General features: G+C 42.9%; 1 protein-coding gene across 22 annotated transcripts in view; it reads left to right on the top strand.

Moving 5' to 3' along the window:
* LOC125765898 (low-density lipoprotein receptor) overlaps positions 1 to 26,938 on the top strand; it is a 161,643-nt gene that overhangs the window by 68,284 nt on the left and 66,421 nt on the right. For 2 of the 22 annotated variants that reach the window (XM_049431415.1, XM_049431413.1), the window contains exon 2: positions 145 to 1,072. The exons of 18 other annotated variants lie outside the window; for them this stretch is intronic. In XM_049431415.1, the coding sequence (XP_049287372.1) occupies positions 886 to 1,072 (187 nt within the window). In that variant the 5' untranslated portion in view covers positions 145 to 885. Of the gene's footprint in view, positions 1 to 141; positions 1,073 to 26,938 lie in introns of all 22 variants that reach the window. 2 more of the 22 variants (XM_049431414.1, XM_049431416.1) reach the window with 1 other exon arrangement.

Here is a 26,938-nt window from a genome sequence, read left to right as displayed (position 1 = left end):
TGTTGTGGTGCTTTTGGTGATTTTCCATCGCATTTTCCGGTTTTTAAAGCTTCATCAAACGCATCACATACCAGCTGCTCGATGTGATTTTGAAATCGCTTTTTATTTTAAATTCTGTGTTTCTTTATTTTTTTCTGGAAGTAGAAAAGTTTAAACACCCTTCATTGTTCAGTGTTTTCCGTGCTCTTGTGCGCGCGTGTGTTGGTGCGTGAGTTTATCAAGCAAAAGGTGCTATTGAAGCATAATTGCATCATTCGGTCGAACCAGCCCAGATTAGTGGTGCTATTGCGAAAGATTGATTAATTTTGTGAAAGTTGTCAGTACGTAACAAACGTGACATTCGCGCCACCGTTCCAATACAACCTATCGGGCCCGCTTATCGTTCCGTTTTCTGCTGCAACGTTGTGGGCAGAGATACGTGCATTAAAGGCTCTTCGTGACACGAAAGGAAACCCAGCGTACAAAAACGCGAATGTGTGCAGGTTGTGTGAGAAAGAAGTAAAAGAAATATGTGCATGTGGCGGCTTTTTCCATAACCCGATAAGCACATCGGTGAGCGCAAGTAAAAATGAATTGATAGCATTTGCATTTACATCACAGCGAGTGCGAAGATTAAGCGCTACAAGAAGCGTCCATTATTTGATTTGAGGTGAGGAAACATTTCGACACCGCAGTGTGTGAAATCTTGTACCCATAACAAGGTCGTCGAGGTGAACATCGTTTTTGTTTTCTCGGGTGTTGGTGACCAGATAATTCTCTGCCTGAAGTGTGCACACAGCTTCAACAACGGCTGAGTGCTGTACCGGAGGAGTCTTCCTTTGTGGCAAACGGAGGATTTAGGGGGATTTTCCCAGTCTGTGGTTGATCGACGCTGGTGTGATAACCATGATGAAGTTCCGTGCTGTAATCACACTCGGTGTGATCGGTGCCATCCTTGTAAATTACGTCCAATCGGCCATCCCCATACAGCCTACGACACCGACAACAACTACCACGGGTAGAAGCGTATCGGTGACCACATCGGCAGTACCATCGCCTAGAATATTTGGCAAACCGGCATCATCGGATGAAGGTAAACAGTTGTTCTACATATTTGTATAAAACTAAAACGCCCCATTATAAGTTTCCTTTACTTCTCGTTTTTGAGTAAACCAAGGTATTGATATGCTTATTAAAATAAAACAAAAATATTGTTTTAAACTAACTTTAACTTCTAAAACTAAGCTAGCTTGAGTAAAAATATCTCCCAAAAATCATTCAGCCGACTAGGCAAAAGTTTCTTATCTTCGGCTGTCCACTGCTCTCGTGCGGTAAACCAGAAACAAAACGCTACGAATTAATACAGAAGAAGGCAAACAAACAAGCAAGCAAAAAGCAAAACTTTTCTCCACTTTTCCTGCCTAGGTTTTATCCACCGGTCCATCCCTTTATCCATCCTCTCTCCCTCTCTCTGTCTCTCTCTCTCGGTCGAAAATCAAATCCTCACTAGAACCGGATAGGGGTTTGATGGAAATTTTCGGTCGGATTTGAAGGAGGGAAAGGACGACGACGATGTTGTTGTTTTATGTTTTCCCTTTGCGTTTTGCTCTCCCTGGATTGCTTTATCGCGCCCATGCCAAACAGCGCTTGGAGTGCTAAATGCGATACAGAAAAAAAAAATCACAAATGGCGCACGTAAACACACCCAAAAGCTCACATTGCCCACTAAACCAACGATACCGCGCTTAGGGGTTCGGTTCGGTACGAATGCCATGCATTCTCTTTGTATGTTTTTCCTTAGCCGGTGTTTCTGATTTTTTTTTTGGTATCTCACATGACAACCAGAAGCGCTACTTCCATGCATGGATCGTTGTCGCCCAATTGGGTCCGAGTTTTTTGTTCTTCCTCGTTGTTGTTGTTGTTGGACGGATTATGGTAACGCCAAATTTCAACAACACACAAACGGACTAACAACAGCAATGGGGAAAACAACCACTTTCCTTTCCCGCCCTGCCCCAAAGGAACCGAGCGAACGAGCCGTCAAACTTCGGCAATGAATTAATTCGTCAAAATCGAAAAACTTTTTTATTAAAACAAACATGCCATGCCGCCGTCATGTCGGGTGGGCAAATTTGGACTGGGGATATGATTTTTTTTCCTTTCCTTTTTTTTCGTCTCGTTCGATACATCCTGTACTCTGGTACGCCGGATGGAAGAATTTGATAGGCACCGCAAGAGTGCTGTGTTGATGTCGCGGCCCAGGATCAGACGGCGGCCTTTTGGGGGCCGGTTGATTTGTTGGCGAAGAGAAGTTTGGCGTTCGGTTGTGATCAATCTTCCATCGGACCTGGTTGACCCATACTCTGGGGTGATTGAAAAGTTTCCCCCATTCTTTCCCGGTAAATCGGTTTCCTTCGTACTCGTTAGGAGCGTATGTGTTTCGGTTGACTTTCGCCTTCACTGTCCAAGGATATAGAGTCATTTCGGTTGTTTCTCAACTCGATGACATTTACCAACAAATCACTTAATCAAAAGTGATTATTCATCGTTACGGGTTGTACCAGGGGATAGGTTATGGAGGGGATTTTAAGGGGAAGGAAAGTGATGGCTCCTCGATGATTCCTGCGGTTACAGTTCCGTACAATGTGATCATGCAAAAATTGGTGTCTTGGTCCAGTGCAAGAATGCATATCTCGATGCGCGCAATCTCCACCCAACTTTGCCCTGGTTGACGACGCGTTCTTGGTATGCCCTTCCTATTGCGCTTTGGACCATAATCACCGCACCGCCTTAACGCCATCGATAGCATTCCTGCCATTTCGTTCACGTCTGCTTGCGCTCGTCGGTAGCCTCGGGCTCCGATAAAGGAAACTGAACACGGTCGAAGATGCTTGGGCTGGGAAATGGTTGCAAGAAAAGAGCATTGGTTTGCGGTAAGCGAAAAACTTCAATATTAAACATAATGCATGATTTGGCTTTTCTCAGCCAGAACTCTGACAAAATGGAAGACGACGGACAGTACACGAGTACACGTTCCTCAGTAAATGGAAAGAAGCGTATCCATGTGGCGCATCTAGAGCTCGATGTGGTGATCGTGATTCGTGAGGTGGAGTAGGGGAACTTACAGCAAATTTTGTTGCAAAACTTGGACAACTTGGCACAGCATTGTGGGGATGTTGATTTTTTCTGTGCTTATTTTTCCATAAACTCACCCGTAATAAGTTCCTCGCCAGTTCGTTTCTTCAAGCGTCTGAAAAGTCGTTTCTTTATGCTCGGTTGCGAAAGGAAGCGTGGTAATGGAAATAAAGACTTACTCTAAGACGTCCCCGTACGCTGCTGGCACTAGACGTGATACTGTGCTGTGCCTCTGCCCTCGTCTACCAGATCGGGGTTTTACTAGGTTAGGTAACAAAAGAAAAACGGAAGATCCACAAGAATCTCGCCGTGGTAACATTTATTACAAACAGGATAATCTACACTGGCGAGTTTTGCGAGCCATGTATTAGACATCTAGCGTCGGGTCGGGAAGCGCGTAAAGTCCAAAGCAATCCCTGTACTTATCATTTTGTTTCATCGGCAGGTCCGGGTGTATGCCGAACCAATAACAACACCGCCAAGTGAAAGCCGATTAAATATTTGCTAATACCTGCATTGAAATGGAAATAACATTTGCAACTAAATAGCACTGTGCCGTATAAATCCTATCCGCCTTTTTATGCTGGATTAGAATTTTAAGCGATCCCATTTTCTAGTACACCGGTCAACGTTAATTGTGTATCGAGAGAAAAAAGTTTTCCCATTTCGCACAGCTGTCTAATTTGATTGCAAAAAGGTAACGAGTAAAGTTTAGCGCCCCTACCTTCGGAGGTTAATGAGAGGAGGTTCGTCAGGATCGTGTCTGCATTCACCATTTGCAGTGTGGTGGATGAAAAAGTTGTTACAGCAAACTGGTTATACTGTGCATTTTCTGGACTTTTCCGATTTGAGCATGCAATAAATGTCGTACAATCGGATATAGTTTGGAAACGGATAAAATGTGGCAACAAAAGTTGGGCTAATAAATCGCATCATGCTGTCAGCATGTTGAGTTCCGTGGAACTCGCTCCGACGACCGCTTAAATGTGTCGAATATCCCGTGTATCAATTTGTTTACTTGCGGTCAACTATGCTTTTGCTGCATGATAGCCGTAGATAGAATACCCAAGGATGGAGAGTTATTTCCATGGAAAGAAAACATTTCTTGCTACAAAGCACAAGTGACCAGATCGGTGGAATAATGCATTGGATGACGCTTGAGTTACTCTCCGAACTGCTGCTGCTATGCGTCGATAGAATAATGAATTTGTCGATTCTTCAACGCGGCTAGTCGTCGAGTTGTCGTTACATCTACCATTGTAAGTTCGTTCACGATTGCATCAGATAAACGATGCCACATAGTGCCTTTTCCAATTCTGCCATCCACTTCGACACACCAATCATTTTACTGATAGTTTTACAAGAACACCTGAGCATGACAGTTGTCGCTCACCTTGCACAGCACTTAATCACATTCGATTAAAAACGTTTCCAACGACAAAGGCGAACCCGCGACAACAGGAGCTGAGGAGATCTGAGTGACCTGAACAATAGTGCAGACATGGCGAGCGATGCGAAGGCGCTCCCGTCTGGATGATCACGCCCTGTTCCGTTCGCCAATTGGCGTCGCGCAGAACCAGTCGTTAGTGTAAATTCATTGAACTTAATTGCATTTTGCAGTGGTGGATGAAAGCCACCCGCGGGTCGAGTGTAGCAACGATGCGGCCGAATATTGAAAGACGCTGTGCGCGCACTTGAACGTACCGGAGCAGTACGTAACAGTGACACTTAAGGAATGGTGAATGGTGTAATGAGCCACTGTTACTCCTTACCTGCTTGTTACAACCAGCAACTGATGTAATTCTTACCACCAGTTTCAGTGTTCCAGCCGCGAGTGTTTTATGTCGCATTACTTCTCAACATGCTACTCATGCAGGCACCTGGGAATGTACTTCCCCCGAACGCACACAGGCAATTCATCGAAACTGTTCAAACGAATTCATGCAGAGAGTTTCAGGAAGTGCAGAAATATCCAGACACCTTGCAAGTCATCCATATTGAACTTAATTTTGAAACTCAACTCAGTTAAAGTAATGAACCGGTTGACATAGATGGAGTTGTTGCGGAACGTTATGAATGCCGAGATGCGAGTGTCGAAGTGTCGAACTGATAAAGTTCTCTACCATTCCAATGCCTCTCCAGCCCTTTGTTGACCTTGATACCTTTGCAAGACTGATTGCAAGGGAAAGATGCACGGTGAATTCGTATCCTTTATTTAACTTCCTTTTTTTTTCTTTGTTGCTCCTTGCAGCACTCAGTCAATGACAACCATTTAGTGGTAATGGATTCATTTTCATCCCCCATTTTTCCCTTGTTGATCTCCATCAATTGCTGGTGCCCAAGCGTGATCTGATTGTGGAACGTTACTAGAATTCAGTTCCGCGTTTCATTCTTTGCAAAGCAGGTTCCGAAAGCTCTCTGCTTGATGGGTGGAAAACTATGAAGGTCACTGCCGTTTATTGGTTGGGCGTGACTTGCAATGTAGGACGCGCGAGTAGCACTAGGACACGGGTGATAAAAAAATGGGACTTTAAGTGGATTACATTTCCAGGAAGCTTGCATTAGTTAAAAGTAAGCTAGAAGAAGATTTTATCCTTTTTCTTTTTTAAAATTATATTGTTGATTGGATTTTTTGCCATTTCGCCGCAACAGACACATGAAATCCTAATAATTTCAACTTCTTATTTTGAAAATATTCTATATTTAACCATCACGATGTAAGCTAACACTAAGGTAAATTATATGCTTGATCGATTCTAAAGAAATCAATTTTCCAAGTACTAAAAATATTTTATTTATTTCGTTCAATCAAAATCGCACAAACGCGACAAACGCAGTTGGGCACTTTTATTGATCGATGTATGGAGTATTGTTATCTGCGAACAATAACGAAATTTCTTTTATTGTCTTGTTTTGTGCACGAATCCATAAACTGCGCTTCATACACATTTGTCGTTTGAAATAATTTTCTACACAAACGACACGTTACCATGGTGTGTTACACACACGTTTTGTGAGTATGAAATTCAATTATTTGTTCCTTTTTTTTATACAACTGAGTTTAACAATGCTTGTAAACGCGTATTTTTTTAGTGCTGTATATATTCCGCTGATTTTACTGTTTTGTTAGGAATAGTTTAATAAAATAACGCAAGCGATATTACGGATTGTGCAACAAATTGTTTGTTAGGTTTAATTAATAAAATCCTTTTTTTTAAGTACAAATTCTGCTTTGTGTAACATTTCATCTACCCACACCGAACAAAGGCAACGATATGAATGGAAGGATCAACGATACGAAGAGTTTGAGGATTGGTTTCACCGTACAAATATTTAGTCAATAATCGTAAAACGCCAGCCATTGGACGCAAAATATGTTTATAAATTCCGCATAATTGTTACCATTCAAAGCACCACACTAGCATAAGCAGAACTAGCTACTTCCAATGCCCAACAGCTGTGTGTTGTGGATGCTCTACAGCTCTTGATTGGCAAGTGAATGCATCATAGACAACAACAGATTTACATCCTTTTGTCGCTTTCTATGCAACCCGATAAGAGGTATAGAAGGATGTGTCATAAAACAAACCGTTCGCAAACACGGCACAGGCACCATTAATTCGCAACAGGGATCGAGGGTCACGACCGACCGAGGATTGGCTCGTGTATGGTCCGGTCCGGTGGTACCGGTTTCTGTGGCAGCACATGGCTGCAAGCTGTGAGGATTAAGCTTTTAATTTGCACAAAGCCATTGAGTGGATGCATAAATCAGTGCTTAAAGCGGTACTATCATGTCCCGTATCTACATCGGCGTTGAATCGGCCAGTAGAAACTGATGCATCTTCTTTTCTAAACGTGTCCATTGTCCTCAAGTAACTGAGTTGTGTGTATGTGTGTTTGTGAATAATATCCACCACCAATGGGCAATGGTACAGTCTCTTGAAGAAGGATTGTAAGCAAACGCTTGGCCATTGAAGGAAAATGTCTCCTTTGCAAAAAGGGGAATATTGGATACAACGTACAACCGATGGCAGATGGCAGATGGGGACCTTTTTACAGCCGGAGAGTGAAAGGCAGGGATAAAATGCGTACGAGAATCAACAATTTAATGCCTTTGGACGTTCGCTTTCTAAGCAGTGGCTGTGTTTATATCAACATTTTGTCTATGCATTATACTTAAACAGGATCGTAACATATTTTGTACATAAAACCACACGTTCCATCTTACGTACGTTGTACGTCTGGCAGAGCAGAGTAAATGGTTAGTTCTGATAGAAAACTGAAGAGTGGTGGTCGGGAGCAATGTAGAATAAATCCATGTTCGAGGGTTTAAGTAACATTGTTTATGATAACGGTTGTATGACGGTGACAAACGATTGTTACTTAAATATATTTTACTTTCTGTTAAGTTTTGATGTTTAGCAATTACTTAGTGTAATAATTATTAATTTGTTTATTTTTTATATAGTAAGGGTAAGCGACAAGGTTAGTTTCCATTTTCTAAGTAAGTAATCCATTTTCTCTCTCACTCTCTTCTTGGCTTAACGACCTTTGAGGGCATTACGCCCGCCATTTCTGGCTTAATAGACTTATTTTTACCACGAAGTCAGTCCTTGCTTTAGGGAGACGTTCCGGGTGGGATTTGATACCCGGTCCTGTCGTATGGAACCGGCGCCGTTTATCACATACACCACCGAACCACTCTGATTAGGACTTTATTTCAGATTACTCTCTTGACTCCATGCATTACATTTTAATTTTATTTTTTTCGATGAGATTGATTTTAATATTAATTCTTCAAGTTACTTAATACTTCAAAGAGATACCACCCAACACAACCTAGAGCAAGCGTGACCGGCATGAATCCTTACAATCATGACCATAAATTGCATTATCATTTTTTGGATACCCATTATGCGGGAAAGCATATTTCACGATTTTGCTGCCTACGTATCCATTCCGATTTTTGTTTCTTTCCATGAAACACATTTGCCCCGCTCGAACCATTAGTTTCAGAGCAACTAGGCAACGTACGAAGTTAGTATTGCGAAGGGTTTCGATATAGAACCCCCCTTGGAAAAATAGGAAAATGGATATGAAGAAAAAAAGGAGAGGAGAAAAAGCTTTTTTCCGGAAATGTCGGTAAAATCTGGAACCCCCTCAAAAACAAACAAAACGGCCAAGGTTTTGTGGGTTTGCTGATGCCTCCATCTAAGCAGCAGTGAAGGAAAGTAGCGCAGGAAAACAATAGCAAATGGTGCTGCTACCATAATAGCCACCGGCAAATGGTTCATGAAACATTTTGTGGGCAAAATACATATAAATGTATCCGTGCACAAGGTTGAGTGGAGATGAAAGTTATGTGCATGTTTTAAGACAAATGACACCTAGTACGAAATTTGAGCACATTAGATATGAAGCATTTCTAAACATTGCTCTACGTTTCATCGGAACACAATCAAGCAATGTGTGCTACCAAGAAAATGTAGCAAAAAAAAGCTCCAGTAGATATTTTAGAAACGATGGATGAAATGGTGTCACAGCCCATAACCATTGCATGTGATGCGTAAAATGAATCACTCTCCGGGTAAAAAAAAAGCCCAAAATATGGAACGAAAAACAAACTGATATGGCACGAACAAAAGTTAAGCTGATGGGCAGTAAACGATTGAATGAAACAAAACAAAAAACGAAAGCGAAAAATCAAAAAATCACCTAGGGAACAATGGAACATGGGCCACTTTATATCGTATGATGTGCGAAAATATCGGATGGTCACACTAGACCGATACCGACAAAACGGGTGGACACGTTCTGTGCGAAAAGCAAATGCCAAATTAGATTTCCGCCGAAGGCAAACCGTGCCTTGGGTGGAACCGCACATCAAGCACGTGCCCGGACGTACCGGGTCAGCCAGTACCGGGTGTGGAGGTATAGTACCAAGCTTCTGTGCATCGAGAGCATCATATTTCTTGGAAAGCTTTCATCGGAACTCCGTATCGCGCAGGTTGGAAAACTCCGTTAGCGCGGCTTCGTTTATCAAAAACCTCTGGCACGTGAATGGTTTTGATGCTTCCAGTTTTTTTTTCCACTCGCTCTCTTTTTGTTCCTTGTTAAAGCATTCTTTCTTCAAAGACCGTACACATACCACCTTTCATGGTGGGCTTTGCTGTGCCGGCAAACCATGTTAGCTGAGGAAGAAATTGACCCAATGGTTTTCCCACCGCCGACCGGACAGCAACAGCTGTGCGTTTGCGGGAAGCTAGCGTCCGGAAATAAATCAAAGTCAGTGAAAGTTCCGCACTCAATAAACATTGCTCAGTACAGTACGGAGTATGTGTGTGTGTGGCCAGAGGTTAAACAAGACGCGCAAACACAATTGGCAACGGTCAGACCAGTGTGCCACGGGTGTGCCCAGAACGACAGGAAGGAATGTTCGGACATTCAAAGCATGGGAATGCAAAGGATCGGATGAAGCCTCCATTGAATTGGAGCTTCTCCAACTTTGTGCAATGTTTGCAGCAAAGTTGTAGAGTTTTGAAATAACACACATACACACACACACAAATACGGCAGTTTCATTGCTCGCTTGTGGTCGGTTGTGTTTGGCAGTGAACTGCAAGTCAGAATTTCACTGTAATGTGGTTTGTAATATTTGTTGCGTTGTTCCAAGTTGTTTTATCGGAGGAAAAAAAATATGTAAAAATAGTCAACACTCTCTAAACAAGCACCAAAATAGATGAATGTGAAAAGGTATGAACGATGTTGAAGCGAACAATGTCCCAAAACTCTGTCTCGACAAATAAACATACCGAACTCCCCGAGGATATTCCCGAACTCCCCAACCCAAAAAACTCTATCAGATAGTACGACCCGGTGGATGATGGTGGATGGTGTACACAGTTCATCAGCACCCAACATTACGCTAAATGGTCCAGAGCTGAAGATGAATCGGGATGACGGGATGTCTGTTGTTGGTACAGCGTATAGACATGGTCGTTGGTCGGCGAGCGTCCAATTTTTGCTCATCATCACCGTCTCATAGTCGTGTGGACATGGGGCCCTCGCTATTGTTACCGGCTGGGTGGGTACCCTCTATTTTCGGTGTCCCGTGTCCCGTAGCAACCTAGGCATCCGTCGCAAATGAATAACGATCGGGCACGGTTAGGCTACCGGGCTAGCCAGGCTTGCCGGCTCAGCTGGCCAATGATTCGGCGTACAGTGAATGGCGAACCTACGAACTGAAGATGTCGTTTCCATTGTGGCGAAACACAATCCCTTGTCGGATCGGAAGATTTTTGACCGTTTCGTTTCCGTACGGATAAGAAGCAAAAGAGCAACGCCGGGGTGGAGGGTGGGAAAAGGATGCAGCAAAAGCATTTCCTACGATGACGAGCCAGGGCATCCACTGGTAAGCATGCACTAACAGCATTGCCTAAAGTAATCGTGCTAAGCGCGTGAACCGCATCCCAACCATTCCGCGCTTACCTGCTGCGGTGTTCTCCCAAGGGAGGAGAGATGAGTTGCTATAAATTATTAGATGACTGCGGGTATTATGGTTCGGGGCTTTATGGTCGTTCGCTCCGGCATTGTGCGATAGTGGAAGCAGTTAATACCGAATGCGCCGTACCATTCGCTTCCAGGTTTTTTGGATCTGGCCAAAAACCAAACACATGCATACACGACAACTTCGCCACACACCGATTTTCCTGATGCTCCCCTTTCCCCCGCCTCGTTTAGTGTGTTGGAAGTTAGACTTTCACACCGAAAGTTAGTGATCCCCGTGGGAACTAACGCGTAGAATTCGGGGTTTTCAGTTTCATGTACAGCTTTTGCTGCGGTTATCTTTACCGGCCTTTTTGCTGGCTGACAGCACGAGACAGAGAGAGAGAAAGAGAGCACGATAGTGAGTCATGTATTTCTCGCGCCGGTGAAATGGCAAAACCGACGACCGAATCCATGGAGTAGCGCAGCAGTCAGAGGCATCCTCCATAAAATAGATGCTTTGCTAACGGGAGGACGCCACCCCGTTCTTGTGTATTTGGTGGTGTGTTGATTTTATCACCGCACTATCTCGGCTATGAATGTGGGACGAATAGCAGCAACTAAAACTTTATCGTCAGTGCACTCGTGGTGTGACATTTAAAACCTTGCCCCAAAAATTCGCCATTCAACACTCGCTGCGTTCAAAGCAATCCGGGCACGATTGGTAGAACGGGCACCATTTGCCAATTGTTTTCCACTGGGCACACTGGGCAGGAGGTGCTGGATGCCTGTACAAGTGTAAGATAGATCGAAAATTACCCACGGACAGCGAGAGATGAAGTTACGCTCGCCGAGAACCTTCATCTTGACCTGTTTTGGGGGCCGTTCTTCGCTACTGGTTTGGCTTCCGCGGTAAAATGATCCAACAGCGGGAAAGAGTTCATCAACTGCACGATGACCTTAACGATGTACCCTGAGTCTGGGACCACCCGAACGTCCGGGGACGTCCGGGCTCAATCCGTATGCGCCGACCGGTTTCAATATAGGCTGTGAGGTTGGTTGTACATGGAGCGAAAAGCTGCTCGCCACCATCTGTGGTTCGCAAAATGTGGATGAACTCTGTGTACACCCAAAATGGAACATTCCTTAAAGCCTGTCGTATCGCATGCACCGGCAATGATGAATGTCGTATAAGTTACCCCTGTTCATGGTGCGCTCAAGGTCAGTGGCGCAACCATGCCCGTCGCGTCCATTGTTACCGGTATTGCAGCGATGCGCAACCCATTGTACTTTGCGTCCTACTATGAAGCTGTGGCGCATGTTTAAACAAAAACCAGTCAATCTTATACGTAAGAAAGTGATCGGTATCGAGTGTATGTCGAAGCGCAGGGGATGCCATTTTTGCGCAATCACCGAACCCGTCCAACAGGACTGGTATACCGGAGTTCGCCGTTGATTACATAGATTAACGCACGTTCGGTTGCGCTTGTTCGTTGATGGTGTGTTTTTTTTAATAACCCTCTATCAACCAACACACCAAGCGGGGGAGCAAGTTTGTCATTATGCTGCTGTGTGCAAAAGGGCAGAGAGACTGTGGTAAACCAATGTAACCAATACATTGTATATAATTATGGTCCCATGTCATCGAAGTTACTGAGCACAATGCAAATTCACAAAACTTATTACACAATGAACCAACGTTACAAACGAACTCTGTATACGTGCCTGCTATAGTTTTTTATTGCATTCTAAACGAAAACGAACGTCTTTTTTTGGTTATCGTCACCAGATCCGGTAACAAAACACGACACGAAACTGTTTCATCTTCATATCAGTGGTTTCACTGCGCCTCCATTACACTTTCATTCAAAGGAAATTTTACTGCTTGCCCACGAATAAGTAACGAAGAACTTCATGTTTATGGGGCTTGCCGTTTTCTTGTATGGAAAGCGTTGGTTTGAGTGTTTTTCTGAGTGTTTATTGATTTATTTCAAAAGTTCTTGAGAACCGATTGAACAAAACGACCGCAGACACTCAGCTCCGTTGATGGCACGGTGTATTCGTGTTAACCGTCTGTCAGGGCTCATTAACCATCGCCAAGTACCCGACATTACGTTCCGATCGAATTGATAAAGCGCCAACGTTCATTTTACTCAATAAGCACACCATTCCAATAAGGGAGGGCAGCTATAAAATCGGTCAATAAAAGTACGTCCCAAGGGAACAATCATTTTACAACGATTCTGTTCGCAAGTGGATTGCTGTTTTATGTTTTTTTTTTGTTGCTCGAACAAATATACAAATCTCATTAACCATCGTCACGTTCCCATTTTGTGATCTTTTTCTCAGTTTTTTTTCTCTCACTCGCAAGAGATTGGATGCATTTTAATTTGTTTTCTAGACGCGTTGCATTTTATTGATTAAATCTTCGTGATTCTTCAGGAAATACAACTTCATCAACAACTCCATCGTGATTAATTAAATTCACATTAAGAATGGCATAACGCATAAACCCAGGTATATTGAAAGTGGCACGGGGTGCTCAGTAGAGGAATAGTTGAAGTTATGCAGGAATGCATCTAACCGCTGAAATGCATCTCATCTTGCCCGATAGTTATCAACAAGCGCATTCGCATATCGGTTGGTGTGAAATGTTATCACTTTTCATGCTTCTCTACTCTGGCCAGTTTGGCCAGTGCCAAACGAACTACGGAAGCACCGGAGACCGAACATCTTGAAGTGGAGATGGTGGTCAACGAGTCCCTAGTCAATCAGTCAACCATCATCTTCATCATTACGCTTGGCTGCTGATGGACGGTGGTCTTAAAATGAAGCACCTGAGCTAGGTCAGGAAACCCCGTGACTCCCTGTCGGCTACTTCACATCTTCGATCGCATCGTTGGACCGTACGGTGTGAGCCTTTGTGATCCGGTTTTCTTGCACTGGCAGCAACATCCGGATGAACCATGCTTAACGGGGAGGAACGTAACCGGGAAAGGGTTTTTTTTGTCTTCTTCTTTGGGATGGAGGAAGATTATTCGGGATTGTCACTCGGTTCTTCGCAAAAGGCTTCAAGGTTCTGCGCTTCGAGTCAACCCGAAGCTTATTTACCTGGGACTTGGCCCCCTGAAAGCTGCAGTAGAGAAATTGTTAATTTTCTGCATGAAAAGAGGAACCAACGGTTCGCATCCGATGCCACCGGGATTGGCTTCTTCTTTCACTGCACGAGAACAGGTACATCTCCACTGAACCTCTGAGCTACTGACTAAGCTATACCCATTGGCTAGTCTATCCTTACCGTTGACACACAGGGCAATGTTCAAACCAAAGTTCTACCATTTCTCTGCCTTGACCAGACAAGGGACAGGACAAGTGCAAGAGAAGCATTCTCATAGTAAAGAGGAGCACCGCACTGGGGAACATGTGGATGGAAACTATTATTAGTGGATTACTGCAAATCGATGTCCTAGTGCAGGACAGCGTGATGTTGCCTTAGCATCGATAAGGATGTAGTTATGATGGCCGAATTCACAGTGCCCACACAATGATTGGAATATTTGCCAAGTAGTGCGATTTACCAGCGCTAAATTGGACGACTATTCTAATGTTGCTATGGAGGAATTCCGGAAGAGCGGGTGTGTGTGTCTGGTACAGGGTCAAATTTGGATTTTGGTCGTAATCCTAATGACAGTTATCAGATAATGAATCGTAGATTACATCGAACGAGTGCCATCGATATATCTTTACCCATTGGCCATTTGCTCGTTTTGCGAGAGAGCTAACTTTAATAGCTCGATGTGAAACACCAGCAGACAGTGTCAGACATTTAGGCAAACGACTCAGCAACGAGATTAGGGCAAGATTCTGTAGGCGGAGCATGATCCTATCGTACGTAAAGTGACGATGGGGCTATTAAAATACGAACTTGTGCAGAAAGTTTGCTCAGCAAATGACGCGTGTACTAATGTTAAATAAATGCGCATAAATGTATATTCCCATGTATGCTTTTGCCCGGTCAATGTTCTAGACACGGCCCATACAACGCATCTCGTTTATGTATCATTTAAGCTAATGTACGTTTAGTTATCGTAACTATCGTAAAGTCGCGTTACGGGCAAAAAAAAAAACTTTTCCCACCAATATTGGGTATTTGGGAAGTTTTCGAGGAATCCACCAAACTGTCACTGGAGCGTATTTGGTACGGAACGGATCGATTCCATCAATTTGGCTTCGTCGAAATAGCGCACGGTGGCGGGCACGGTTGGTGTTTCGTATAGCGTTTCGATAAAAAAGAGAAAATTCACCCACACTATCAATCTATCCCCTAAGGGAAATAGAAGGAGGGGGAGAGCTCATCCCTTCCTTCCCACCGCCACCCCTTCCAAGGATTTTGTGAACGTCTAATTGAAATCGTAAGAAATCCTGCCCCCAGGAAGCAAACGCTGAGACACGGTCCCGGGAAGATGTGTCTGCTGGAACCGAATTCGGATTCGGTGATCGAACGTTACGTCGAGCCGTTTGGCAGCTTTTGGCAGTGATTGGTGAACTTGGTGCTCCGGGGTACCTTTTTGCGTTAGGTATTTGGCGTATTTGCTCGCCTTAGGTTAGGTTTTGCCTATTACGCTTCGCTAGTTTTGGTGTTTTGAGAAATAGTAGTGTCCGGGGGTGGGGAGGGGTTTTCTTTTTACGTAGATAAAAGTTGGTTTATTGTCGCCTTCGATTGAATGTTGGATGGTACTTTCTCACGAATAAAACCATCCACGGCAAGCAGGAAAGCATCATTGGGGTTTTTGTTGGATTGAAGCTGAATAAATCTTCGAAATTGAAGCTATTTTTTACGTTCAATTTCGAGGAATTCTGTTTCAAAATTCAACTTGAAGAAGGAATATCGTTTCTTTTAAGCAAATGTTTTGTATTGGAACTGTTTTAATTAAATTAAACTTTGAGTGTTATTGGAGATACTGAGAGGATATGTAATTTTATACATATATTCCAATATTGTTACAATTCTCACTCGTAACCGTGTTGTACAGTCCAAACTAACTTGCGTGAGGCATATACGTTCCACGTGCGGAAAGAGCCGCCATTCGACTTCCGGTGCAACTGGAAAAGTACTTTCCTTCGGAAATGGGCACATCAATTTCCACTACGCTACGGTAAGTGAGTGAGCGTATAGCATGAAGAAGAAAAAATCCCCCATGTGGCACGAAGAAATAGGATACATTTCAAGGACAGCACGAGAAACTTTCAGCAGGTTAGAATGACGACATACATACACTTTGCATCGTCGCTCTAGCTGGTTTTGATCACTTAAGCTTTCCAACGCTTCTAGCTGGATTTATCACTGCTAGACACCGGCATCGAACACCCCGCCGACGAAGGAATGCATTTCACCAAATAGCTCAGCGCTTCGTTGTACGTCTTTTCAAAAACTTCCCTTCGGCAAAAAACGCGGATATCCGAGAAGTTGGAGAAGTGGTCGTGTGTCCCGCTAGAACCATGCACACTACTTAGAGGCAGAGTGATTGTTTGCAAAACCAAGCAGCGTTGGTTCCGTTGGTATCGACACGCATCTTGCCACCACCGTCGACGGTGGACGTTGAATTCTTTGCACCATTCTTTGTCGGGAAAATTTTCGCTCAAGCCTTTCGCACAAGGATGTAGGCCAACGCCGCCAGGCTGCTTACCTAAAGACCCCGTGTGAAGGTGGTGAATTTGATAAATATTTGATCCGAACCCTGAAGGCACAAAAAAGGGGAAGCAAAACAAGAATCATTCACAGACCAATCCAGTTTACCTTCTCTTGGTATTTCGGTACACATTGGGAAAAGGGGGTCTCGAAGGAAAGTGCCCCTGAGCGGGTTTTTCACCGCTAAACTAGCAAAAGCAGTAGCCCCGTGTACGTCCAATGCTAGCATACGCGTATCGACGAGTGTCTAAATGGTGAAGCAACCCGTATTGCTTCCGAGTGATTTATCGATCACGTCGTTCGATGCATTCCTTCATCCGGTACCGTGTTCCCGAACTGAGCATTCCATGTATCGAACCGCAAACAGAACAGTTTCCCTCAGCACAAATGTTGCACGGTTCACAAAATTGCGACCGGAGCAGATGTTTTCATTTTAACCAGCGTGCATCGATTTGGTGAAGTGACAAAACAATTATCTGTGACGTGCGTTTGCGATCGTGTCCTGACAGACGACCGCACGTTTTAGTGAGTGTCGGAAGACAAAGTTTTCTAACCGAATGTTTTGTGTTTCTCTTTCATTGCAGGTGAGCAAATCAATTCCGGGGGGAATTATGCTGTTTCTATTTTCGGTAAACTGAAGCTAAACGTCGCTCGTGGTAAACGGCAAACGGTAAACAATTGGTGAAGAATTTTTGTTTGTTTTTTTTTGTAGGTAAAAATGTTTTAAAACAAATCCATCTGCATATTGTCACAGAACCTTCAGACATTGTAGCACATGTACTCAATTTGTTTGCTTTATTTTCTCTTTCCATACCTTCACTGTGAACTAGTCGAATCAACTTGTATGTGCCCTTAATCTAGGCTAAAGCAACAAAAAAAAACCCAGTCAAACAAAATCCTTTGCAATATTTCTTCGACGGCATTAAAAAAAGAAGAAGTAAAACAACGACATCATCACAAACATCTTACCCAGGCACAAAATACTATTCAAATACTTTAAACGAAATCAAGCTCCCCATTGCACTACTGCGCGCGTGTGTGTGTGTGTGTGTATGGGCAAGAAAATACCAAATAATCTTCCACAAATCTCTTTGATGTAGAGCAGCACGACGCACCCCCTACGCTAGAAAACACAATCTATTTCGGCAGTTCCACCGTCCCAAGATCCCAAGTTTGGCGGCTTACGTGGGGAGAGTTTATGGTTTTCTATTATTTGTATTTACTTCTTTTTGCAAAAACGGCAAAACCCCGACATTCGCAACGCGTCTTAACTGGTGTTTTGTTTTGGTTTATAAACTTTATCTAGCTCGATTGTTGTAGACGAAGAAAATGGACGATGGGTTTTAAGGAGGTGAGTGGGGGATTGAGAAATTCGCCATTTTTGTACAATATCATTGTCCATGTTTTTTTTTTTTGCTTCGCACAATGAACAGTGAAGATGGAATTATTTTTTTCCACTACAAAGAAATAGCTTACACACATTGTGATAGCAAAATTCAACGAAGCAGTATGATTGTTGTGACTTGTCGGTTATAGTCTTACATACCCTTGGAAGCCCTTCTTCCATCAAAAGGAGTTTAGTTGAAATTAATCCATTCCGGCTTGAAATTTAAAAAAAAACCTTTTCCTAAATAAAAATCCAAAAACCCCAAAACAAGCCGATAAAAGCATGCACACGCATACACCGACGGTGGTGTAACAAATCAGTCCCGTTGCGTACACGATTAGGCGTAACAGCAATCATTGTTTGATGGTTTTAATCGTCCAATTTGACGCTACTCATTTCTTTGTCAGCAACACCACTTTGGTAGCGCAAACAGTGTCGTGTTTAAATATGCATTATCCGCAGGCAGGCAGATTGTGTATTGTCGATTACATCGAATCGTTCGGCGCTAAAGCTTTTGCAACATTTTCTAATCACTAGCATACACACACGCGTACGCACACATTCTCATCAGTCGTTGCCGATGGCTACGTACGTCAAAAAGCTGTTCCTTCCACGCTTTGCCACGGTGGAGCAGCCTGGTTGTTCACACGTGTGCCTGTGTGTTTATCTTCCAAATGTTTCAAATATATTCTCATTGCCTTCGTATCGTTGCCTTATTCAGAGTCATCAACTTTTTGGCAAAATTTTGGCTTATGTTTCCACCGTCTTGCCGGTGATCTGTTTACCTATCGTCGTGTTTTGTTATACGTCAACCACACACACACGCAAACTCGCTTCCAACCATAGAAGCTACCATGAAATCAGGCGCTTTGGGATGAGATCCACTTCACAGTCGTAGTACGGTGCTTTCGGGATGTGAATGGTTTGTAGTAAATTAATTCATAAGTGACACTTTTACATGGTGTCTTCATTTTCACCGGTGTCGGTTTGGAACTTCTATTCGGTCGTTTGCTGCTGTGTGCATGGATGGATGGAAATTGATCCGACCCATCAAGAACCGTCACGCCGACTAGAGTAGTAGACGACGAGAGGAGGTGGTAATCATCTCCAGTTTCTGTTGCCAACAGTCACTCACATTGCTTCTTACTCATTATTTTTAAAAACGATATCAGGTTTAATTTTCCTTCCGTATCGCTGACTAGTGATGGGTAAAATCCCATTTTTTCCGGAGTTCCAGTCGACTCCGGATCAACTCCGAAATATGGAAAATATTGTCAAGACGATACAGAACAGTGGAAATTACTCATAGTAACTCGTGAAAAATCTGAGTAAACCCCGGAATCGAAAACGGAGTCGATGTCAAATTGAACTCCGACTTCGTCTTCAGAGTAATACGGAGTTGACTCCGGAATAATACAGAGTTCATTCCGGAGTCGAATCGAAATTATCAATCCGGAGTCGGATCGGAGTCGGAGTGGATTCATGATTCCACTCCCAGAGTTGCCATCGCTAGTGCTTTAGACAGGAACGAACTCCCTATATTTCGTACCCTTTTTGCATTATGTTTTTACGTGTGTTACGGGAGGTTGAGCTATTCAACACGGTGGAAGCCGATAGATGAAAACGATAAAAAAACCCTCCGCAACAAGGGATACGTGGTCTCGCAGTCACGTTCATTCGCCGATAAGTATAAGTATGTATACTTACATGAGTGTGTATGCCCTTCTCATTATCATTATCACTCGAACATGAGCATTTTCATTCCCCGAGCAGGTTGAACGCACCCGTACAGTGTCCGAAATTGGTCCAATTAACAGGACATCAATGATTTTTCATCCGTTCTTTTTATGTCCTCCCGGGTCTGCCTTGGTCACTGCGACTTCTGGACTTAGCTCGAAAAGAAACCAGCTCGACCACGAAGTATCCATTCCATCAACAAGCATTTACGGTGTGTCTGTGTCTTGCCATTCCTTCCCAAATACTGACCCCCTAGGGAGGAAAAGACTTATTTTGTGGCTTTTCTTTCTGCTTTATAACGTAGGCCGCCCATTAATGGCTCACTGCAGCCCTTTTTGAGCCGTTGTGCACGATGCCACTTTGGACAAATTTGTCTTGCACTATCATCACATTACCAGCATCATCATCATATTGGTTGTGATCGGCATCGATCGAAACCGCATCATACCGGTTCGGGTATATGTGTCCCTTTTGCACCGTTCCCCTTCCCGGGTTTGACCGAGGGCACGAACGAAACGATAATGGACTATCATTTACCACCAGGCTAATTGCTCGTTGAACCGTCATAGTGTGTGTGGCGGTGTGGTGCACAGCCCATTATGCAGCGATTTTCTTTTCTTCAGCGTTTGGCATTGTCATTCGCTGCCTCAGCTAGGAAATGACAATCTCGCCCAGCATCCCTACCCAGCAGCACCTTTAAACAAGGGCAACTAGTTTCGACTGGTTCATTTTTCGTTTTTTTTCTCTGCCTTCCAACACGTCCACCAAGTCATACGTTCGCGTAAATGGTACCGCGCGTTTTGGTGCGGTGAATTGTTTTCTTCTCTGCAGCAAAACCACCGCATCTGCATCCGACGGTTCGTGTCGTTGGAGAATTTAACCACCAGTTGCTGGTTGGCTTCTGGTTTGGTTGTGAGGGTAGGCGTCTTCGACCGCGATACTAAGGGGCTAAGGGAAACTTGTAGCATCGCGAAGACGGAGCCAGTATGTAAATGAGTTTTAATTAAAACATTGTCTCGACGCGTCAAGCGTTCGGTCGCAGAACACGTCAAGATGCAACGCAGTTTTGTACAAATGTGCGTCCGCATCGCAAGTCGACTAGAAAAAGTATGTAAATTTATGTGAATAAAAAATCTTAAACAAAGCGCGTATCATAATTGTGATCGGAAGTAAAGGAAAGACCCGTTAAAGGTGTTACAGATGTTAAAAGTAGTCATAGTTAATTATTGTGACTGTTATTTAGAGATAGCAACGAAAGCTCTGATTTACTTTGTAGCCATGTTTAAAACTAGAACTGTCTGCAAGGATTCTGTTGGGTTTTGAGTGGAAATTATTTTAAGTAGAAGGGAGATTATCATCCCAATTTATTACAAAAAAACTTCACAGCACATGACATCTAAAATATAGATGAGAATAATCACTCTTTATTGAGGGTTGAAACAGAATGAAAGAGCGGTTGAAAGGATTTGAATCTTTTGCTCATTCTTTTGAGATTCATAAATCAAATACTCTACAGTTATCATTTGACTACTCCTTTGCATTTTAACTCATTTGGGTTCACTCAACTCATTCACTCTCAGCGTCGAGAGAAGCGATTCACTCTTTAGTGTATAAAATCTCTCAACTATAGTGAGTAAATATATTTTATTACTCTATTTGGAATTCCAATCATCTATCATCAACCAACTATGTAATCAACGATACAACATTCAACGGTCAACATTTCCAACAAATTTAATATATTTGCATTTCATTTTCTCAGAGCTCAGAGATTTGGTTAATAAAACCAATTTAAAGCACCAACAAAAAAAAACGCAATTACAACTCAATTGCTTTATTGAAACGGGATTTTCTAAAAACAACACTTGCCAAATTACTACCGAAAATTTCTGTAAAAACCTTGGGGAATCAGTTCACGCAAGTGTACGCAACCTATTTGACAAGAGCTTTGATTTTTAAATTAACTTCTGTTACGACCTCTTCACTAGAAATGGTTTGAAAATTAATTAAAAATATTCTATTATAAGGAATTGAAATTAAATCACCGTACGTACGTCCCATCTACTCTCAGCACGCAAACTGTGCTATTGTCCAATCAGTACGACGGGCGGCTATGTATGAATTTGAATCGAAATGAATTAATTTATATTTATGTCGCAAGATAAACCATTCACAAAATGATTTTCCACCCAACCCAACACAGGATCAGGATGCGTTCGCAGCAGGTCCGGCTTTTACGTTTTGCATTACGCCGATGAAATGTTTCGTGAAACAGCCATCAGCCATACGCCAAACCGAACCGGATCACCGTCCGATCTACAATTTCCTTCATAGTTGGGTGAACTTCTTGCGGACAAGCTATCTGTCATCCGCACGAGCGCATTGCGAAACATGACGCTTGTACTTTGTCGTGTCATCCCATGTTTCCCCGTTTTATATCATTCTGCTCGATAAGGATGCACCCGAGGGGGTGCGGAAGCGATGGAGACCGAGAGTGGGTGGTTTGAAATAATTCACTTTTCAAAATTGCCCATTAAATTAGCTCGTACACCATACTTTCTGCCTCTGTTTGAGTTCGTATGCCGTGCAAGAGACGATCGGGTTTTGCTGATGCTGGACGCGTTATACTTGTTCTTTTCGAACTGTTCGAAAATGTCGCACCAAACCAATCACGCTGTACACGAAAGAAATGGCCTCTCGATGGCCGATCCCCTTTTTCGCCTTTCGCCCAGTCACTTTCTGTTTGTGCCGAATGCAATTAACGATAAACAAATAATCATAAAATCACCTATCCGGTCTCCCGATTGCTCTCGGTGTAGAGCGATGCGGGTCAAATGAGCTTTTGTGCATGCAAATTAAAACGGGTGTGTGATATCGTACGTGTCGATACGAGCGTGCACCAACGGTTGGCAAAGTTTTGTCGAAGCATTTCGAATGCGCAACGTTGTTGTGGACGTGTGGATGAAAAAAGGAAGCCAAAAAACAACAAACGGGAACGTTGATTTTATTGTTGTTTCGGGTGTTTCCCTCCTTTTTTTTGCTTGGTTCGGTCCGGAAAACTTCACACATCCGCTACCTGGCCTGCTTTACCTTTCAAAGGGTACCGAACACAGCCATTGAGGCATACAACACACACAGCCACATGTGAATAAAAACGCGGGACCTCCGGAAGTGCGACACATTGGTCAATCATTATGCACAACAAGTACATCCTGTCCACCCCCGGATCCCTCAATTTCCCGCTCCATTCTTTCGCTACCCGGTCGACTGGCCGATGGTTGACAGTATGGGACTTCCGGTACAAGTTTGAGTGATCGCAAACATTTCCGTTGTATAGTCATGCATCGGTGATTGCTGCACGATTGCACCCGGGTGATGCAATTATTGTTTCGACACTTGAATGCCTTTCTTTGTCGCGCACCTTCATTAGCCTTCAAGCGTCGGATCAAACACAAACAGAATGGTTCATTAAACGTACGAGAGAGGAAGAAGAAAAAAAAAACTGATGAAGAGAAACACAAACTCATCCCGGCTTTTATCGGCTCCTAATCTTGTTTACTTTCAGTCACTTTGATTGTTGAAGAATAATTCAACTAACACACATTTGTCGCGTACAGCAGCGTAACTTGACCGACCATTTGAAGAGCATTTGAGGCAACCAATTTCAGATATGTAACTGTGCAAACAATCGCATTATTCCCTTTCTAGTGCTGCTTGATTCGGATTCGATTATTGAGTGTTTAAATTTTCTCGCTACGAAAATAAGTTTTCCGTTCCGTACGACACCCTACCACACATGTTGTTTGCACATGTTCTGCGGTACGTTTGTATGCCACTGGCTGTTAGTATGTTGGTGGATGTGGAAAATTGAAACACCGCCGGCAGTTCTCGAAACAGTTCTTATTGCGGGACTGCCACTCTCGGTTTTGGTTTGTCTTGTGAACAAAAAATCCCACCCAACTTTACCCGCTAGACTTGGTTGGCTTTGTGATGGAAACTTTTCAAACGACACTTAAGGCACAGTATTGTTTGTTGTTTTTTTTAGTTCTGCTGCAAGGTTACGTTAGCTAAAGATTGGCAAGTATTAGAATGGGAGAAGAATCAAGTCTGTGAAGTGGCACAAAATTGATTCCCTCGAAGGGTCCCACCGAAAATGGTTGTCAGTTAACTTCCGTGGCCAATGGTGGCAAATGGTGGAAGTGGAACATTTTCGCCTACATCGCCTACGGGCCAAACTGCCCACCGTGTGTCCCGCAAAAGCACTCGAGTGGAGAGCCTTGCCGTAGTATTTGAAAATGGCGTCAAAATGAAAGCAATAAAAGAATCGTTTTTCGTTTTCCCACCCCCAAAAATTGGGATAGTGAACTAGTTCGCTAAGATTCGCTTCTTTGCAAAGAGTTCGGTTGCTTTTGGGTCATAAGTGATTCTTTCTCTCTTTATCTCTCTCTCTCTCTCTCTGCCTTTCGTGCGTATAACACACACCCTTATAACCGTCGTCTTCACGGCACAGTGTGCGTAACGTGAACGTAAGACTTCGAAACGCCATCATTGAAAGCGTTCGCGCTGTAAAATGCTTCGTCCACAGTGTCGTTCTGGTTGTCGTAGAACGTTACGTGACTGGAATGAGAATGGAATCTAATGATTTTATTATTGTGCCAGTCTGCCCTACGACCACCACCTCTTGAGGTTGGGCCGGTGGTAACTGCATCCCGGGAGGCGTCGAGTACCATCTCCGCAGGTTTCTAGCAACAATAGGAAAAATGTACCAAACACATACAACCCCAGGATGCCATCTTCTGCAGGGACGTTCGTAATATTTCCACAAGAAGAAGGGAATGTAACACCGGGCGGAAGGGTGTTAGTAATTCCCAGAGAACTGCGCTGTACAGGACGGAGCCCATCACGATGAGGTGACATCAACGTCCCTAACAGGGTTATTCAGTTTTCCAAACCGAAACGAAATTGTTAGCACAAATTTGTCGCACATGGGGGGGAGAGAGACATTCCGGGTGCTCCCTGATACCAGTCAAATAATTGACTGTGAACAGGTTAGCAAATTTACAGCGTGCGCAATGGAACAAAGTACCATGCGAAAGGTGTTCCGTTTCGGTTTTATTATACCGTTCTACAGTGAAGTGCGGTCTGGTACTCGAGCGAAACTCATATAGTTGGAGTGCTGGATGTTTTAAGGGTTAATTTAAACTTTCTGTGTCTTTTTTTTCTTTTCCGCCACGTTTGCCTCATTGTGCCATTTTCTAGCTTTCCGTGGTTTTTGGTGAGTGCATGGACACAAACTGTTACTGTCCGCACGCAGAAGACCTTACCGTTCCGTAGGACCTTCAAAACAACCGACAATCAGCATTCGACAACAAAACATCTTTGCACTGGCGATGGTGAGAAGAGACTATGCCAGCCAGCTTCATTCCTAGAGACCTGGAAAATGTCACTTTAAATATTACTTTCCACGCACTGTTACAAAGTATTAGGCGCCTCCATCACGGTTTGCCAGCGACCTTTCCAAAGATACGGCTTAATTTACACCAGCGTTTCTAGGAAGCTTTAAAATTCCTTCCACAAACCCGTCAACATGTCTTGGGTTTTCATTATTTTTTTTTCTCTCTCTATCACCCTCTCTCTCTCTCACTTTGCGTAATGAGCAAACCGGCACCGGAATAGGTGGACGATGGAGAGAATAAGGTTCACGGTATGAAATTTACGGTGAAGTTTTAATCCCGCTGACATCTTGAAAATAAGTATTTAATAATGCAACCAGCCCGGCCAACGGTAAACTCCCTTTCGTCTGTTTTGTTGATACTTTTCCTGGGATGTTCATGATGGTTGAATACTTAACGGTACTCTCCGTTTCTCGGTTTGAAACCACGTGTAAAGCGATGGTATTATGCGTGGCACGGGTAAGGGTGGCACACGTTGTAAGTTCATAGCAAGACAGATTGTGGGTTAACAAGGGTGTGGTTCAAGCACATGATAAGCATAATGGGCAAACGGACGGTATGGGTTTGTGAGGGTTTTCGGTCGAAGCTTTGTGGATGGAAATTAGACTTGTAAAGAGGGAAAGTGGAACTTATAATTTCTCACATGAGTGAAGCGAAAGCTGTTGTTCTGGCACGGCGTCGTTGTTCTGGCAATTGCTTGTCATTGTATCAGGTAGAAATTTAAAGATACAATTTTTAGTTACGTTTTTCTTTACACTAACGTCAGTATTGCAACAGCAGGAATATCATGGTGTTGAATACCACCTACAAGATATTTTTCCTGAAACTGCAATATTGACTAAGACTCTGAAACGGGAAATTTACCACAGATCATATCGTCTCTTGGTGCTGTTACAGATCTTAGTATATAGAGGAATAGCAGCTTCAACATTTTTATTAATTTTAAGGCGATTCTAAAGAAATTTTTGGGTCACCTTCTGCACATTAATCTGCCCACCATTCAATATTCAAAGAACACTTTCCCACTCAAAACACTTGTCATGACGAAGTTCACAAGAGGTTCTGAGACATAGACTCTGAGCAGTTTCCGAGAAGAAGATACTTGAAAGGAGTTTTTGCCTCGTATGTGTGGAATCAAGTATATAGGAGCTGCTACAATGAACAGCTCTGTGAGCTGTACGATGGTCTTGCTAACATGCAATGTATTACCCTGTCATCGATAGGCTGATCTTGTTATTAGATTGACACCGGACAACCAAACTAGAGATGACAATAACAACTCTTTTTAGTGAGTCGTTATTAGGAGTAAGCTCGTTTAACGACTCCTTTCAGAGTCATAAAAAACCCGGCAGAAATCGCCTTAGCTTTTTTTTGGGAAATTTAAAAAAAAAATTATAAATGGATTTATTTTAATCCGAATTGTTTGAAATAAGTTTCTTTTCACTCGAATAATGCTTTAAATAAAAAAGAAGAAACAATAAAAAAAAATTAAAAAAATTCTTAAAAGATGAAAATTTCCTTTTTTACCTTTTTTTGGGAAATTTATCAAAAATTTAAAAAATTGATTTATTTTAAAGCGAATTGGTTGAAATAAGTTTCTTTTGACTCAAATAATGCTTTAAATAGAAGAAAGCATAAAAAATAAGAAAAAAATTAAAAAAAATCTGAAAACTCAAAAATTGCTTAAGGCTATACAAAATTTTCTAAATTGGTATATTTTAATGCGAATTGGTTGAAAGATGTTTCTTTTCATTCAAATACTGCTTTTAATAAAAAAAGAATAAATTTTTTAAAAAATTCAATAAATTTGAAATGAGTCGTGTGCATTCCTGCAAGAATGTTGATGACTCTTACACTCCTCCCTTTGATAGCCATGTTATGAGGTTGTTCTCCTTACAAAAAGGAGATAAAGCTTACAATTGAACGGGATTTCATAATCTTACGCTAGCAACTGTACTTTAAACAAATTGTTGATGCTAATAATAGATACATAACCACCGAGTGCATAGGTCAAACAATGATTCCAATTCATAATGTGCATTGTATGACCCCGTGTTATCTTCTGCCCGGTCG

The sequence above is a fragment of the Anopheles funestus genome, chromosome 2RL (genome assembly GCF_943734845.2).
Source record: "Anopheles funestus chromosome 2RL, idAnoFuneDA-416_04, whole genome shotgun sequence".
Taxonomy (NCBI): domain Eukaryota; kingdom Metazoa; phylum Arthropoda; class Insecta; order Diptera; family Culicidae; genus Anopheles; species Anopheles funestus.
The sequence above is the reverse complement of the archived record's forward strand: the minus strand, read 5'-3'. Positions and strand labels throughout refer to the sequence as shown.